General features: G+C 40.8%; 1 protein-coding gene across 1 annotated transcript in view; it reads left to right on the forward strand.

The window, feature by feature from the left end:
• Nucleotides 1–19,575, forward strand: part of LOC124594359 (venom carboxylesterase-6-like) — a 94,744-nt gene that overhangs the window by 64,384 nt on the left and 10,785 nt on the right. Inside the window, exons 9-10 of the mRNA XM_047132727.1 lie at nucleotides 6,708–6,840; nucleotides 16,852–16,975. Coding sequence (XP_046988683.1) covers nucleotides 6,708–6,840; nucleotides 16,852–16,975 — 257 coding nt within the window. The remainder of the gene's footprint in view (nucleotides 1–6,707; nucleotides 6,841–16,851; nucleotides 16,976–19,575) is intronic.

Consider the following 19,575-nt stretch of genomic DNA (forward strand, 5'->3'; position numbering starts at 1 on the left):
CAGTTGAACAGACTGTTTGATACTCAAGATGTATTTTACAACATTCACTGTTTCCTCATTAAGCAACTTACGTGGACTCTCGTTCTACGGCATGGCTCCATTCTCTCCTCAGGTTTATTCCTACGTGGAACTGCTCGATGCAGTCCAGTAATTGGGTGGTTTTCTTGTCGACAGTGCAATCGCAACAGATTGTCTCGATTGCAAGGGCAAATTCAGTCCTCGTCACTAAACATATCTATTTTGTGTTTCTCGACATTATCGGCGACGTACATATTGTATAGTGATCCATCGCTTTCGAAAGTCTAGAGAGCAGCTCTTTTGCTCGTAACGCACCTGCCGTTAGACAGTAACTCATAGTCCTATGTGCAAATCACGTTGGTCATAGTCTCTGCCTCAGTCTTTCTGTAATTAAGAATAGCTAGTCGTCTATGTGATGTTCACTACCATGTGACCCTCCCTTTTGTCCACCAAGGCCTCGCCAGTATTTTGTTGATTCCTGCATTTGTAGCTCTCAGTGCTTCCCTGACACTTCTATAACATTTGTTAAACCCAAGGTGATGCTTAAACGAACAGTCTAGTTTTCCCGCAAGTCGAACACATATTTTAGGAGTTCAACGGTTTCGTGATTGTTATACCATTCCTACATAGTCAACAGCACGATTTTACCGAATAAACCTACTCAAGGGATACCCTTCGATAGCGATCGGCTTTTAATAGGTTCTAGTGTGGAGCAAAATAAGACACATAATCTTTTATACATGACCATACAGTCGTTAAAAAACTGAGTTTAACATTTCTGAATGAGCAACGTTGAAACGATAACAGGTATAACAAAATTCAAATAAAAGTTCTATACTTTGTAAGTTAATTACAATGGTGCACCAAAATGACCGTAGGAGGCGCGCGGTTCCGGACTGAAGCGCCTAGAACCGCCCGACCACAGCGGCCGGCTGTGTTTCGTCACGGGGTTCGTTTTTCGAAATTCTCTCTCCACTATTTAGGTCTCCATTTAGACATTTGACTAATAGCAAAATGTGTGGCATCATTAATAATATATTCAGTCTCATATGATGAAGCGGTATTCCAGAATATTTGTCCGAAATAATCTAGAAATATACCTATATTGCTGTGTGCGTGCCCGATGTGTGTCTCTTCATTGCTAATTGTCATGCTGGGTTGTTTAATAAGTCCTTCCCTGATAAATTTATTATAAATATATATTCTACGCATATTGTTCCACAACTGTTCTTTTTTCTTTTAATGTTGTGAAATACAAAATATCTTGTACTGGATTCGTGTTTTCTGTTGTAATGTCGTGTATTTTTTTTTTTTCAAGTTCAAGCCTTTTCACATTTAATTGTGTTACCTCTGAAACTGAAACTTCCTGGCAGATTAAAACTGTGTGCCCGACCGAGACTCGAACTCGGGACCTTTGCCTTTAGCGGGCAAGTGCCCTACCATCTGAGCTACCGAAGCACGACTCACGCCCGGTACTCACAGCTTTACTTCTGCCAGTATCGCATGAGAGCTTCTGTAAAGTTTGGAAGGTAGGAGACGAGATACTGGCAGAAGTGAAGCTGTGAGTACCAGGCGTCAGTCGTGCTTCGGTGGCTCAGATGGTAGAGCACTTTCCCGCGAAAGGCAAAGGTCACGAGTTCGAGTCTCGGTCGGCCACACAGTTTTAATCTGCCAGGAAGTTTCATATCAGCGCTCACTCCGCTGCAGTGTGAAAATCTCATTCTGGAAACCTCTGAAACTGTTTGTGTATTACTGTTGTAACGTTACTGTAAATCAGTACAATAATGAAGAAACAAAGTGTTGTTAGGGTCAAACGGTGTTGAATGATTGTGATGCCGATGCGTCGTATTTTGGACGTGCAGTCTGCTGTTTCTCTCGGATCACATCTTCAAGAGTGAATATTTTATTGTTCATATACACTGATAAGCTAAAACATTATGACCAATATCCACCGCGACGTTGGGTGCCGCTTGGTGGCGTTGCGGGCCGTGACGTAGCTTCAGAAGTATGTAAGCGGAGCAAGCATGGACGGTGGATCACCGTAGCGAAGATATGGGCTGCAAATAGGGAAATCCACTGGGATAAGCGACTTTGCAAAGGCAGTATATTATAATGCAGAGTCTAAAGAGTATCCAGACAACGGCGAAGCTGGTCGAAACTTCAGGTGCTACTCTCGTGAGCATCTAACGAAAAAAGTAGGACGACAGTGGAACTAGCACGGCGCTAAATGGTTGGACGTCTACGACTCTGGTGTTCGGATGTTTTTCTGCTCTATAAAGGAGCACAGATGATGATCTGTGGCATCTCTGACGAAAGAGCACAATGCTAATGCACGCATAACTTTTCGGAGCTCGCCGTTCATCGTACATTGTTGAACATGGAGCTCCGCAGCAAACCACCCCACCCCTACGTGTTTACATGTTGACTCTGTGACTTCGTCAGTTAGGATTGCAGTGAACACAGTACCATGGGGGCTCGACCGTCGATCAAACTTGTCGGCTCTTCGGGTGAATCACATTTTTGCTACATTAGGTCGCTGGTCGTCTCCACAAACGCCGTCGTCTCCACAAACGACGGCTCGAAAGGTGCAGCGCTCCACGGACGCAGGCTGCTGGGCGCAATATTGTGCTATGGGAGACATTCTCCTGAGCTTGCATGGGGCGTGTGGTAGTAATCGAAGACACGCTGGCAGCTGCGAAGCCTTTGCATCCCTTCGTACTTGATGTCTTCCCCGTCGGCGAATTCATCTTTCAGCTGTACATTTATCCATGGCTCGGAGCTAGAATAATGCTATAGTGGTTTGAGGAGCATTGTAAAGAACTAACGCTGATGTTTTGGTGACGAAATTCGTCTGTTGTAAAGCCAATTAAACCCATATGGGTCGCTATCGGAAGCCATCTCCACGTACGCAAATGAGCGGTCCGATATTTACACGAATTACGTGACCTTTGCGTTGGGGTCTAACGCCCTATATCTCCATAAACCTACCAACAAACTGTCGGATCCCTGATACGCAGAATCAGTGACGTATTTCTTTAGACAAACGGACAAATAAGCTATTAAACAGGTGGTCAGTTTGTGTGTGTGTGTGTGTGTGTGTGTGTGTGTGTGTGTGTGTGTGTGTGTGTGTGTGCACGTGCGTATTTGTATATGTGTTTATCGTTTTGTATTTACTATGCACAAAGTTGAAAAAAAAAAACGAAGGTGCGGTAGATCTTGAATAGAAACAAAAACGTGTTACCGTTTGACTATCTGGTAAAAACAAATTTGCAGTTGGGAACACAAAGATAACAAAAAGAGATCACAGTAAACGTGAAGCACAAATTGATGCACTTGGGACGCGAAATGAAAATTTATTAGGTATTTCCAAGTATAGTATTAGACAAATTTCGGATTGCCATGGACAAATCAATAGCGATACATGATCTGGAGACAAAGAGACAGGCTTGATGAAGGGATGATGGTAATTCATCACAACGTTTGTTCAAGGCTTCCTAAAAACGAATTCATAATTTTAGACTAAGACACAGGATTGCTTCAAGGGAAACCAATAAAGTCATTACTCAGTCGCAAACAGCGAATAAAGAAGAAATGAGGACACTGTGAAATCGAAAACTGTATTAGTTGGAGAAGGTAATGAGTATTATTCTGACCATCACGTTTCAGTGCATGCAGGACGAACATTACACTTCAGATGTACATCCAGAGTTGAAATTCCAGCACAATTCCTGAATGCTGTAAAACATAATTACATGATACAACCCATGATACCTGCAAGCGGATATTTAATGTCTCCCTTGCTCATAATTTTGAAAGAGAAACCTGGCAAGTTAAAAAAGATGTATACAAAGCAGGTAATATCCCAATGTTCGCTTCTACATCCTGTGAATTGGCAGCAAAGCTGGTAAGGAAATCGTTTGAACATGTTTATGTACCCAACACGAGTGAAAAACCTGTCTTGTCTTTAGAGTCATGAACCGGACAAAACGAAAAAATATTTTACATCGTTACTAAACATGTAATATTTCAACGATTCCTGTCGGAACGCCGGTATGATTCAGGCATTAGATGTATATGCATTGCGGCTGTGGAAAAATTTCTTGAAAATTTTTTCAGACGTTATTATATGGTTAGGGTGTTAACTAGGATTTAAGGAATAACATTCTAAAAATTAAATACCTCATTCACAGTTTTCTTGTCAACCATTTTAAATATCCATGGTACGAGAGTGGTTATACTGAACAGAAACCACCTGAATGTGCGACTCCTTTCACTTTTAATTTACAAACTGTTATCCTGAAACTGCAGTTGTCCTATGTGCTTCGCGCACAAAATCAGAGTGCATTCAGTATTTTTGACACGAACAGTTCTGTGTTTCTTCATTATTGTACAGATTTACAATAATGTTGGCACAATAATGCTTAAACAATTTCAAATATAACATAATTAAAACTGGAAAGGTTACAACTCGAAAAAAAAAAAGATTTACATGAAATGAGAACAAAAAGCCCGAATCCAATACATGATACTTTATATTTTATGAAATTAAGAAAAATGAATATATACAGAACAATGTGAGTAGAATATGTACAGAAAAATGTGTATAGCATGCACATTTAGAATGTATTTATCACGGAAAGACTTATCAGACAACCCAACATGACATTTCGCATTGAAGAGGACACACATTGGGGGCAGCACACTGTGCTGTAGAAATATTTCTGGCTTATTTTTGACAAATGCATCTTTGAATACCACTTCATCATATATGATTGAATTTGGCATTAACAACGCTGTACATATTGCCATTAGCCAAATGTCCAAATTAAAAACAAAATAGCGGAGAGGTAGGGAGGTGATTTCGAAAAAAAATGACCTTTCGACAAAGCTAGGTGCACAGTTGTAACGTACATCAAAAACGAAAGAACTCTCATTTGAAGCTGTTTTTGTACATCTGGTGCCATTTGGACGTTATTCGTTCAGAAATATCAAACTCGGTTTTTAGGGGGTTATTTCACCCCCTTAAAGGTCGTATTGCCACTTATAAAGGAATATGTGTCGCATATTTTAGTGTGCTCTACAGTATATTGACAGCTGTGCAAAATGGAATTGTGTCCGTTGGGTAGGTTTACTTGTAGGACTATCCTCCATAAATTCACATGGCAAATATGGTTTTTTATCGCACACGTAAGTTATCCGATTTTAGGTTTTGTCTAATGTGAAAGCAGATCACTACTAGCACGGAAGATTATTGAGAAACAGTCCTATGCGCTTAATGTAAAACTTCACTGTTGGCTAACATAGGTAACATCTAATCCGGATATGACTGATTAGGTTTCCACTGACGACCGTTTGTCTGGTGAAAAGGTCTGGAAGAGGCTTCGCTCAGCGCTGTGAGTGAATATGATAAGCTCCTAGTTAAAATTAGCAGTGCCATTGATTCACAAGGCGCCACAATCACATTAGATTTGAACTTCCACACCTGACTGTAAGCCACGCATTCTTCGTTTAAAGCATTACCTGGGCTAGACACGTAAAGTCGATATGCGGCAACTGTCATGATTACATACTAGATATACAATGCAGTTTTTCCCAGTTTAAGAGTAATTAAGGACACTCACGGAGTGGTTTTAGCCGATATAAAAGTCGATGATAGAAATATGTTCATGTTCGATATTTGGCCCAAAGAGGAGGAGAAGCAATAGCGTGCAGGTCGCGTTACCATCCTGCGATCGAAAATGCTATCGTATATCAGTACGCGGGGTCAGCGCGGCAGATAACGTGCTGAAGGGGCCCTGGTTCGATGCCCGACCGGGTCGGTGATTTCCTCCGCTTGGAAACTAGGTGTTGTGTTGTCCTTGTCTTCGTATCATTTTAACTGACACGCAAATCGCCTACATGGCGTTACAGGGAGAGTCTAAGCCTATGTAACTTCGTATCGGGGTATAGTTTGGTCATCATGAATCTTCTGCATTGTCGTAACAGGCTATCGTATCGTGCTTCCTCTGTTGAGATGACTGAACGGGTACCTCCTGAAAGCCAGAATTAAAAAAAAAAAAAAAAGAATAAGACTAGCTTAAATCCTAGATCATAGCGAAATATTGGGGCACATTTGGACGATTGGTTGGTTAGATATCTACTAGTGACCAAAATTGCCAACACACGTGTTTGACCACCGACGCGAGGAACAGAGATGGCCGAAAGTTCCAGAGAACCAGTCTCTCTTAATAGTGGCTTAAGCAGTGGTTGGGTGTGCCGCATTGGAAGCAAAAGCCGCAAAAATGCCTACTGACAGTCATGAAGCAATCACAGAGCCATACGAAAAGTAAAATATTGTGACTCAGTCCTGGTAGAGAATACTGACGTCATTCGTAATGTTTATGTTACAGTTTTCGTAATGCTGGTCTGACAGAAAAACACATTTGCGGCTTACATTCTGAGTTCACCTCCCATTAGCCAAACTTCTATTCCGCAATTAATGTTAAAAGTAGCATCCAATCCTTTCCAGCGACAGGGAAAAAAACATTTAATTTTTTTTTCTATGTTCTTGAAAAATCTATACAAAATTTACATTTCATTTGTGCGCATATTCTGTATATCGTTCGATTAGTTACACTCGAATAAGAAGATTGCCTGTGTGTTTATTGACTTCACAACAATGTTTATGATGCTTTCATTATGTTTCGCAGTTTGATTCGCACCTCTTCTTCGTGGAGGGAGTGGACGCCGCTATCAGGAGCATGTCTCGCTTATCCTCGCAGCCGGTCTACTACTACCAGTTTTCGTACGTCGGTCCCCTCAGCTTATATCCTGGTGGCCCAGGTACGAGAGGAAATTATTTAAATAACATACTCAGGAAATTCTCTTGAGCTATTTCATATCTAGGAATTTAAGTAACTTCATCACAGCAAAGAAACTGACATGCTGATAATTTTGCTAATTCATTGGACAAACGATACCACAAAAAACTGTACTGAACATTTTTCTTCACTTTTCGAGTAATCTGCACTGGCAACAAATACTTCATTCAAGTTTATAAAATTGCTGAAAATTTTCAGCAAAACCTTCATTTATCAAAACTAAGTAATGAAGTTATACCAGTTGGAATGTGATGCTGACATTGGTGATCTCGATACGTTATAGTGGCTCACCCTTTAGCACGTTGAACTGGCAGCAACTATCCTGGTAGTTCGCAGAAAAAGTAGGTTCTCAGGCACGTGTATCAGCGACATGCCCGTCAACCAATTTCTCCACAGTCAAATATTTATGAATAATATGGTTAGTACTGGGTCAATGCTAAATCCTTCAACAACAATATTGAAGTATTTTCGGCAAAACCCTTAGCTGCTGTTTGATGTTAACTATGATTGTGATTGCTGGCTGTTGATTCGGACGTGACTCATCAGTAACAACTTTCTATGTATTCTGCTGTAACTGGAGCCAGTCGCTGAAATATTTTCCTTCAGAAATATGTTTCGTATGGCGACAGCATCAACTCATGGGTCTCTGCGAACGTTTTTCCATTCCGGTAAGGAAACTTTATGTGCGTTCGCTGCTCCATTGGACTTAATATGGCTCTGAGCACTATGGGACTCAACTGCTGAGGTCATTAGTCCCCTAGAACTTAGAACTAGTTAAACCTAACTAACCTAAGGACATCACAAACATCCATGCCCGAGGCAGGATTCGAACCTGCTACCGTAGCGGTCTTGCGGTTCCAGACTGCAGCGCCTTTAACCGCACGGCCACTTCGGCCGGCTTGGACTTAATAACGAGTCCTCACACTCATTACGAGTACAGTCGACTGGCCACAGCGGCAAACTACAGCTCAAAGCAATAATCAACGCTGTCACCCCTCTCAGACATACTTCGTATAAAGTCTCTCATTTTTGCATATCGTGGAGAAAACTTTCCTAGTACCACTGGGAGAAGCTATTTTAAATAGTGTCGTTTTCGTAAGGCAGCTTTAGGCATTTCGTTTATATACAGATAGCGCTGAATTTTAAGGAGCTTATTTATTTTTATTACACACTCTAAGACAAAAATAGGCGCACCACAGAGGAATTATCCGAATGAGTCGGAAATCGGCAGATGCGCTGCACGTACACAGACAAACAAATCATTACAATTTCAGAAAAATTCGATGACTTACTCAAGAGAAAGAGCTTCACTAACTGAGCAAGTTACTAACGCGTTGGTCCACCAGTTATTCGGCTTCTAATTAATTGACAGACCGATGTCCTCCTAGTTGATATTGTGCCAAGTTCTGTCGAATGGGCCTACTAGATCGTAAAAATCTCGAGCCAATCATGCTCCAAACGGGAAGAGACACGGCGATCTTGCGGGTCAAAGTAGAATTCGCCATGCCCCAAGACGAGTAGAAATTCTCGTCGTGAGCTGGCAGCCATTATCCTGCAATTCTATAAGCCCAGGATGGCTTGCCACGAAGGGCAACAAAACGGGACATATAATATCACCGATGCTGTAAGTGTGCCGGGGGGTGCGAGTGACAACTCAGGTGGTGCTGCTATCAAAAGATTCCTAGTTTTGGGGCAGTATGCCGGGCGACAATCAGTTTCCGCTGTCTACAGCATCTCCAGACACGTCTTCGGCCTGGAATCTCATTGACTGAAGTAGAATTCTCTTCAGTGACGGGTCCTGCATCAAACTGAGCCCCGATGATCAGCGAAGTCATGACTGGGACGCCCCAGTCACGTTGGGATGCCAGCCTGTTACCCATCCTACGGTCCGAAAACCAGGAGTGGTCTGAGCTGCCATTTCTTCTCATAGCAGGACGCCTTTGATTTTCATCCGCTCTGCCCTTATAGCACAGTGGTACGTCGACCATAGTTTACTCCCCGTTTTGTTACCCCTCACGGCAGGCCATCCTGGGCTTCCATTTCGGCTAGATAAGGCCCACCTGCACACGGTGGGATTTTCTACTGCTTATCTTTCTGCTTGTCAAACCCCACCTTAGCCAGCAGGGTCGTCGGATCTCTCTCCAGCTGAGAACGTTTGGAGGATTATGGAGAACGTCTGCAAACCAGCTCGGGATTCTGATGATCTAACGTGCCACTTGGGCAGAATTTGGCAAGATATTCCTCAAGAGGACATCCAGCAACTGTGTCAATCAATTTCAAGCCGAATAACTGGTGAACCAACGAGTTATTGATATGATCAATTTCTTAAAGCTCTTTCTCTTCAGTAAAATATTCAGTTCCTCTGAAATTGTAATCACTTGTACATACTTGTACATCATATCTACCGACATCCGTCCATTACGGATAATTCCTTCTGGTGCGTTCTTTTTTGTCTTAGAGTGCATTTCATGTTTGGAAAAAGTGTATTTAAGTGCAGCAAGCTGCAAACAAACTTATTAAAGTAACACACATTAGTCCGGATAAATGTAATGAATTTGGTACACCAGCTACAGGAATTTAATTAATAAACACCATAGTAACTATCTATTACGACCCTCTGATGAATTGGTGGTAGTTCACAAAATAAGTTAATATTTTACTTGTATTTATTCGACTCAAAACAATTCGTATCTTTCTAGTAGAAAGATTTAAAAACAGTAATATTCCCATTCTACTGAAGATAACCTCAGGGTCAAATTCCTGGACGTTACTTCGTCGGGACTTTGAGGCAAAACGAGCATAGCTTCCACGCAACATTCATTAGACTACAGAATATGCAGGTGAATATCGAGTACCTGCGGCCATACCAGAGAAAACTGTCTGGCACCACTGACTCAGATGATTATCATTGATGTTCACTGTGACAGTTCTGAAAGGCCATTCAGCAGAAACTGGAAAGTCTCAAAGGTGCAGCAGCAAAATGATCAACAGTAGGAGTGCATCCATTTCTACTGCAGTCTGCTAAGATTTGTCCTGCATCTGTATTTTCATTAGATTAGCCACATCATATTTACAGTCCTATAAATCTCATTTTGTGTAAGAAACTTTCATCGTGCCTGAATGAGACACTCTTAAACGTTGCTAAAAATTACAAACTTTTAGAAAAAATGATACTTGTGGAAGTACTCCAGAGGAATGCCTGGTCTCACATTCCGCTACATCTATCTGTCAATTTCTCACAGTCTGGTCAAATGTATCCTGACCTACAATAAAACGCGGAACTCGCCAGTACGTGTCACGAGACACCTACCCGCCAGTGTAGTTGGTACAGAAGCAGTGACTGCAGAATGGATTGCTCAGGGGCGCTCATTGACATTCAACGTGGACTTCTCATTTAGTAACATACCCATCTGGGACGTTTCAACTCTTCAAAAGCAGCCCAGGTTGACTGTTCGTGATGTGATTGTGAAGTGGACACGCACAGCAACAAGAACAGATAGTCAAGATCAGAAGGAACTAACGGATTTACGGATACGGACCGTCGGGCATTGGGGACGGAGGTTTTAAATAATCGCATGAAATCAGCGGCGGGAATCACCCGTGCGTTCCAAATCGCTACCAACAGTCCAGTTATCACAGTGACGGTGTGTAGATTGTTAAAAAGAGTAGGGTGCAATGTTCAAGCAGTTGCTCACAAGCCACACGTTTCTACAGTCAGTGCTAACCGATGCTTGAGGCGGTGTTAAGACCGGCGCCAATGGACAATGAACGACTGGAAACCAGTGATCTGGAGCGATGAGTCATATTATACCCCGTGGCAATCCAGTGAAAGGATATGCGTTTGGTTAATGCCTGAAGAACATTACTTGTTAGGATATGTAGTGCCAACAGTGAAGCTCGGAGGACAAAGAATTACGGTATGGGGGTGCTTTTGGTACTTTGCGACGTTACATTTATTGCGTCTGAGAAAACGTTAAATGAGGAAAGATACGAACACGTTTCACAGCATTGTGTACTGTGTGCAGTTATGTTACGAATATTTGGAGGAGATTGCCACAAATTCCTCCAAAAAATCGTAACACAACACACACAGAAATGTCATACTAACAAATGTAAATCCACCTGATGATGGAGGTTTAAACCTTTGAAACGCGTCTTGGAGATAAATAAACAGTGACTTGTAACAGTAAAGTTGTTGTTCCATGTAACATCAGTAACAGTCACGGTAAAGCCTAACCTAAAATGTTCGCATTTAAATTTCAAAAGTCACAAGAGGGGGAGGTACACTCGGAAAACGCCAGGAGATTGTGGAAGGTGCCAGCTGCATTACATCATATTGAAACAGATATTCCACGATCAGATACTGGATTGTAAGGTTTACCTGGGAGCGGATGTAGATTTCTGTTTCACTTTAGTGATGATATAGAGTAGGCTGAAGTTAAAAGAATCATCAGCAAGAGTGAAGGCACGAAGAAGTAGGAGGCTGAGGTACTGAGGAACGATGGTGTGCCTTCAAAGTTCGATAGGCTGTAGATACTGAGGTGATGAATACCGCAGTAGGTAGTTCAATTGAGGAGACCGGACATCTCTAAAAATGATAACCACAGGAGCTGGACAGACAATTATAGGCTTACGAAAGATGACTGTGAAGGAACTGTGGATAACGAATGAAATGTTTCAGTTGATGGACAAAAGGAGAACTGGAAACATGTTCAGGGAAAGAAAGGAATAAGACAATGTAAGTCGTCTAGTATTGATAGCAAATCGAAGTACAAGGAAACTAAACCGAAATTTTTTCTTGACAGGACATCCATTACTTTTATTCCTCATCAATAATAAAATCCGCCACAGCTGTAAAAACTATTTATTTCTAAAAATGAAAAACAATCCGGCTTCAGAAAATGTATCCCATCGTCAGGTACATTTTAAAATGTGAATTCACAAAGGATACATAACTGAAAAAGGTCCGGACGCACTAGTCTAACACATTATAACCTCCATTATGCGTCGTTTTGGACATACAATTTAATACGCACCTGAAGACGGAATACATGGTTTGAAACCGTGTTGGACTTTCCTTTTTAGAAATAAATAATTTTTACCACTGTAGCGGAATTTATCATTGATGATAAAACGAAATGGCTGCAAGAAAAGCGTTAAGTAATAAAAAACAGAATCGTTGGAAGGATAGATGCAACATATTCAAAATTCAAACCCAACATTCACATCATTTAAAGCAGGGGTATCAACATTAATGTTACACAACGAATATTATTATCGATTGCGGAGATGAGAAAAGTTAGGTGGAAAGACTACAGTGGGGAGCACAGTTGAGTCTCTACGTGGAGGAGAAAAAAAAAAAAAAAAAAAAAAAGAAAAGAATATCGATCAAGACCGATGACAATGGAAGATCAAAATATCATATATTAAAAAAGGGTGCGCTAGAGATAAAGTATAAAGTCTTCCTACTCTACTGTTGAACCTGTATAGTGAAGAAGCTATAGCGGAAATAAAGGTTCCAGAGAGGAATTAAAATTAGTCGTAAAAGAATATCAATGATGAGATTGGTTGAAAATATTGACATTCTCTGTGAAAGCGAGGAAGAATACAGGAGCGGTTAAATGCAGTGAGCAACGTATTGAGCGTAGAATGTGGTTGAAAGTAAGTCAATGAACACGAAAGTATTGAGGAGCCGCAGAAATTACATTACCAACCCATTTAATAAGAATATGTGGCCCCATGTAGCAGAAGTAGTGAAAAGAATTATGACACGCTAAGGCAAAACAATTCATAACGGACGAAGGAGGTTCTTTTATCTGAAGGCCATACGGAAGGATGCTACAGACGGGTGTTGACAATGCAGTGGAAACGATAACATAACAAATGAAGCGTTTTTGTCTATAATCAACGAGGAAAGTAACACCTAGACAGCACGCGCTGGAGGATCCGACATGATGACAGTGTGTTAAGACATGAATAAATTACTGTCATGATACGAGAGGAACCTTCCGAGAGCACAAAGTGAGGCGGAAGATTGTGACTAAAATATACACAATAAATAATTAAGGACGTCGGATATGTTACTGAGCTCGAGAGGAAATCGTCGTGGTCCGCATCAAACCTCTCATATGACTCCGTCCCTCTCGCTTTTCCTGAAAAAAATCTCACACGAAACTGGTGCATGAGTAGAGCTGGCGGATAGAGTGATATCGTGAATGCGCATACTGGGTCCACAAAACGTGCAGTATCAATAAAAGTAAGTTGCGGCCTAGTTCCACACCAATGAACATTTGTGCCACGTGACTAGTATCTTCAACAGCACCTTCTCACACGTCTATCTCAGACGCATTAATAAAGATCCAAATAACGAATCTGGGAATGCTTCGCATTTCGTTGCTCATTTGGTGTGTCAGCACAGGAGGGTGAGAAGCTACACTCCTTCGTAGACTTCTTTCACAAAATTGAAAGTGATAAAATATGTAGAGATAGTGGAATACAAAATTGTAAAGAACCGCGCATATTCACGTCGGAACAGTGATTATTTCTGAATGTAACAGAAATAATATGTGAGCCCCAACCGAAGACGAGGACTTTCGTAGACGACTCTGGTTGCCAGTGTGATGATGAACAAGTCAGAATTGCTTCGAGGAACTCCTACGAAGTCCTTTTGGGATGTTTCGTTAACAACCATAAATTCGATTTCGGACTAGAACAAATTTCTTACCACTACAATCGCACATGAGAAAGCCAAACACAAATGGGGGCTGGAAATGCTAACTTGGCAATCGATTGCGCTTGTGTATTAGTTAAAAACCAACATCCTAAAGTCGACGAATACGTAAACAGGAAAAGAGATGCCAACTTCGACGATCAAGATGCTTGCTTAATTATGTCTTATAAAAGCCCAACGTCAGAATAGTTACCAATAATGCTATCAAAATAAGATGGATTTCAGAAAAAGTAATTTCGGTTATTTTTTCGTGAATGTTTGGCACACTGTAGCTAATCGCTTTACGGACAAAGACTTCATAGTTCCGCCAGCGGAGGTATGATGGGCTTGAGGATTAGGCAGTAGCGGATGAGATCCTGGATGCAGAGCGTGTGAAACAGGAGTGGGTGGTAATTAAGAATGTTCGCCGCTAGCAGGGACAGAACAAGAACTTTAGAACTAAGCATTTTCGCATTTTTCATGCTCTAACTACATTCTACTACACACGTTTCGCACTCTGCACATAACAAGCTGATTTTGAGTAATTATTGTATGCTAAATTCAGATTTGATTTTAATTTTCTCCATCACGTATCTCAATGTCAGTTTCTTCTCTGTTACGGAAATATACTTTAATTTAACAAAAATAAGTTTCAGTTCAGATGAAACAGGGAAACTATCTTCACTATGTCTATTTTGACATATCCGTTTGTCCATCTCATGTTAGCTGTCGTGAACTAGAGTCACAATTCTGCTTTGTGCTGCCACCTGGTGAGTTTTTATTCAATTTCGAAGAAACGGTATTAGTGCTGTACTGTAAAGATAGTTATTGCTGTACTCTGTGTTGTGATTGTGTGAGGTTTGTGATGTATGAGTATGCTCTGTCAAAAACTATTGTATAAAATGTCTAGAAAAGGTGTAAATAATCCCAGTAGGTCTTATTGTACATGTGAAGCATACACAGTGAAAAGCTGAGGGCATGAGCTTAGTCGTGTAGTTAATAAGACACACGAGTTGTATTTTGGCTCCAGAATTGGGGACCAAGGTAATCTTTTTGCTCCTCCTCTTTGTTGTGGCACAGGTGGAAGTAACTTGCGTGAATGGTTGCAGGATTCTATAGCAGCGATGCCACTTATGGTGCCTATTGTGTCGCGAAGAGACGCATCATGCCATTGACTGGTTTTTTTGCTTGACCATAGTGAAAGGGCATTCTGCAACATCAAAATAGGCTGTCCAATATCCAGATCTGCCTTCAGCCATCCGGTCAGTTACTCACGATGCTTCTTCACGTCCCAAATCATCAAGTACTCGGACCATTAATGAACAGTGTCTAGAGATGTTATCAGACAGCAGCGAGAACAAGCAGCAGCATCAAACAGCACAGCACGTGTTGGTCCGAATCCGGAGTAATAGTATTTGCCACCAAAATCGACATTACCTCATTGCATTTCGCTGGGAGAACGTAACGACCAATGCACGGACTTGAATCTGTCACAGGCACAGTCTGAATTATTGGCTTCGTGATTGCAAGGTAGAATTTTCTTGTTCAGGTCTTAAAATGACTTCGCGTAAAAGGCGCCAGAATGAGTTTGAAACCTTTTTCTCTTCCTCCAACGAATTTTTATACTGTAGGGACATCGATGTTTAGTTTGGAGCACTGTGTCACGTTCACAACCCTAAGGAATGGCGACTCCTTATTGATTCCTCGAAATCAAGTTTACAGGCAGTCCTCCCTCATAATGGTAACAAAGATCCCTCAGTTCCAGTCGAAAACTGGTGAACAGGTAAGATATTTGCTCAGTTACTTACACTATGACGTAATAACTGGATATTGTGTGCCGATCTGAATGTCATATGGCTATCGACTGGTATGCAGCGTGTTTACGCGAAGTACTGATGCTTTCTGTGTGAGTAGGGCAGCCATAACAAGAAAGAACATCTAGTACGTAAAGAGTGGCCTAAGCGAAACGCCGATATTTCAGGTAAAATGTGTGTGTCGTTTGAGTCTTTAGTAAACCCTGAAGTATGTTTTCCACCCCTACATATTAAAATGGAGTTAATGAAGATGTCAGTGAAAGCACTGGACATCTGAAGACAATGTATCCCAGTATGAGAGGTGTAAAGATTAAAGAATGAGTGGCTCCTAGCCTCCAAATAGGACTGGTTATGCAAGATACAGATTTCACCAACTTGTTAGGTGAGACTGAAAAACATGCATGGAATACCTTCAAGTCAGTGTATACGCACTTTCTTGGAGATCACAAATCTGAAGGCTGTAAAGAGATTGTGAATAACATGATGTTTCCAACGTATGAAGTGTCGCATGTCATCAAAGCTACAGTCCTTTGATTGCCATCTCGAGTTTTTTTCTCATAGGTTGGGGAATACAAGGGATGAACATGGGAACATTTTCATCAGGACTTTGTACTTATGGTAAAGCGGTTTAACTGTAGGTTGTCGGCAGAGGATTGTTGGTCCTTAGAGACAGTATAGAACATGAATACCCAAGAAAATGAATAAAAATGTCCTTCTAATCCTGGCGGAAATATTCGTCTTTCCAAGCTTCAAAACTTGATATTTTTCATAAATAATAAAATCTCTTCTTTTTGAAAAAGGCAAGTGACGCGAAATTTTTATTTTCAAATCCTTATTCCCCATAACCCCGTCGAGTGAAAAACCATAATCTTATCTAGAGGGCAGACAAAGAGTTAAAATGTGTAATGAACTGTAATTCGTATAACAATTCTTAAGTAGATCTTAATTACTGACGTTGTTACAAGAGTTATTTTTATAGTGTTTTACAGTACTATTATTGTTCTAAGTAGGAAATACCGTAGGTAAGTACAAATTGGCCCAAGAACACCAACGCTGGTCAAAACTTCCGTGATTCGCGGATTAGAGCAGACGGTCTGAAGATTAACACGTGGCACCACTTGGCAATTTCTTTTTTGTGGGGGGTGGGGAGCATCTTTTGGGATGCGTCCTTCTACTCCCTCATCTCTGTACAGCGGTTATCGTTACTTGCTTCCTGCATCCAAAACTTTCAGTTTATTTTTAAAATTTTCTCTCGGAATTTGTGAACAATTTCACGTCATCGATATTACTGGAAAGGATAACGCCCGAAAATGATTATCATTCCTATAGCAAGAGAAATACTTATGAAAAGGGGAAAATTATTCCTCAGATCTCAAAAGCTTAACTGCATTTCACTGCGTGCTAATTTTTATTTATTTTTATACCTTTTAATTTTTCATTATTTTTTCAGGCGCAGCACATGCCGACGACATGCGCTACATGTACACAACACCCACAGACCTGGATCCTGATTCGGATGGAGGAATTATCAGAGCTCAGATGATAGAGATGTGGGCTAATTTTGCCAAATATGAGTAAGTCATCTTCTGCTAGTCCTTAATTTTTATTTTATTTCCTGTGAAGGTTACTTCTAAAACCGTATTTTGAGATGCAGCTTCATTGTTTCATTATGAATAATGTTTCAAAAATGTACTGAGTGATGATAATAACACGTAAGTGATCTTTAATTTTTGTCGTCAACAACTGAACAGTGGTCTCAAATCGACAATCTCATTAAAATATACGCCACGCAAATAGCAAAAAATTGTAGGCCGCAAGGCCCTGTGGTAATAAGAAGCCATGGGCTGAATTTATGTTAATCAAGTTTAGAGCTCTCAGCTGGAAAAATCTACTTAGCTCAAGACACAATGAGCTCGAAATTCTTTTCGTATCATCACCTTAATCGTTGCAGTAATAGGTATTCAGTCTACATGGAAACCTGGCAACTGAAGACACAAATTCTGAAAACCTGTGTTTGCGTAGGAGCTACCTGAGTCTACGCTCATATTTTCGTAGGAGCTACCTTCGTTCGCGTTCACTGTTACCACAGCTTTTATGATGTACAACATCTTCGTCCTGGCAGACCTGATGCATTAATTCAGAAGAACAATGGAATTTCAGAGTCTACAGTGCGAACTCACAAGATAATTTTGTCGGTTTTTTAAGATAATCCTTGTTGCAGCTCAAGCACAAATGTCTGTCACAGAGTGATACGTCGAGAGATGATAGGAGCCTTACTCTAATTATAAGGTCGTTTTAATGCCAGTAATATCAGGATCACGATTACCGTTACGTAATACAATGTCGTAGTTGGTGCGTTGAATAATGGAAGAAGAAAAGCATTTATGGATCATGTTTGGATTCACCGGATATCTGGCAACCAGAATTTACTTGACTGGGTTGTGGCGGCACTGAAATTTACAAGAGAAGGTCTGGTGATCTCGTGACTTTTTCCTGTCTTTCCCGTGAGATCAAAAGTGTCGAGCGATAGAACTGATGACCTCAGTAGTTAAGTCCCATAGTGCTCAGAGCCATTTTGTCGAGCGATAAACAAAAATTGGCTGTTGCTAATGAAAACAGTTTAGCAAATTAATCACTGAACTTCTTTACCAGCGTAACTAATTTCATATTCTTAGTGTAGCGGCCAATGAATTGTACCTCTGGAGAAAACCAAGTAAAGCTGTTGGTCTAGTCTGCCAGAACCCAATGGTACATCTTAGAGATGATTTAGCTCACTGGTTGCGATTAGGTGGATGGTTGAGTGCCACACCAGTTCACGCAAAACGCACTATTAGTGTATACATTCTACATAATAACGGGAAAATAGTTAAGTCTTTATTTAATCTGAATTTAGAACGAACTTCCCTCAAACATTAAACACTGTGAAAGTAGGAAAGATAGCCCTACACTCAGCTAGTCAGTCATTTGTATCTCCAAAATAATTATCTTTTGGGTGTCTGAAGTCTTTTATTCACATAGCGTACTGTTGTTTATTGTTTTTATAATCAGGGTATGAGGTTCTTTATTCCAGCGTAGTACTAGTATGCCCATGCTCACGATGACTTCATCGATGTTTCTCGAACTTCATCATCATCTGACAAACTCGGTTCATCTTCGTATTCCTTCAAGTTTATTAGAAAAAACTGTGATGTCCATTTAGAGGATATCTGGTGTATGCCATGAATATGCAAACGTCTGACACTAACGGACGCGGCAACTCTCGTATACTACGAGTGCTGGATGTGTGTTGGCAACCGCTTTCGTCCAGATATGACATTAAAATCTGTCTTAGACGGCGAAGTAGACTTCAGCGTTGATAGCGTCGCCTTGAGGAAGAAACTTTGTGTCCCCAGAAATAGTCACTGTATGTATTCGACATTAAGATTAAATGATAAATGTTATTTTCAGTTATTTTCTTAAGAAAAGGATTTTCACGATTATCCTAAATAAGTTTAAAGAAATATTTTTTGGTCTGTTAGCACGAACACAATGTATTATTTTCTCCATCACCGTCCATTTGAGCTAGCACGCAACGTTTAATCCTTCTCCAGTTACTTTGACATCGACTGGCCGATTAACTCTAAGTTCAATAGAGGACGGAACATAGGGGGCTTAAAGCTGATGGAAGGTTAGACCACAACAGGAAGTAGCTGCCATTTAAATACTACACAGTGGAGTGTGCGCTGATCTGAAACTTCGTGGTAAATTAAAACTGTATATCAGACAGGAACTCGAACCCGTGATTGCCTTTAGTGGGCAAACGGACTTCCGACTGAGCTGTCCAAGCACGACTTATTTCATGGCTCACGAATTTATCTTGGATGGCTCAGTCAGTACTGCTCTTGCCTGCGAAAGCAGTGGTCACAGGTTCGGGTCCCTGTCCGTTGCACAGTTTTAATCTGCCAGGGAGTTTATCGTTGCAGTAGATGACACACGAAGGACATTTTACTGGTTTACAAATTTATCAACAAAATTTTTAAGTACATAAGCCACATAGTACCAAAATTTAAACTGAAGTTTTAGAAAGTATTGGTCACAATCCTCCTCGCCCTGCTTGAGTTTTAACAGTGAATTTTCGCTGATTACATGTCAAAATCATTTACTTTAATTACTTCAGTCCTGAAAAAAAATCTGA

Source organism: Schistocerca americana, chromosome 2 (genome assembly GCF_021461395.2).
Source record: "Schistocerca americana isolate TAMUIC-IGC-003095 chromosome 2, iqSchAmer2.1, whole genome shotgun sequence".
In the NCBI taxonomy this organism is placed as follows: Eukaryota; Metazoa; Arthropoda; class Insecta; order Orthoptera; family Acrididae; genus Schistocerca; species Schistocerca americana.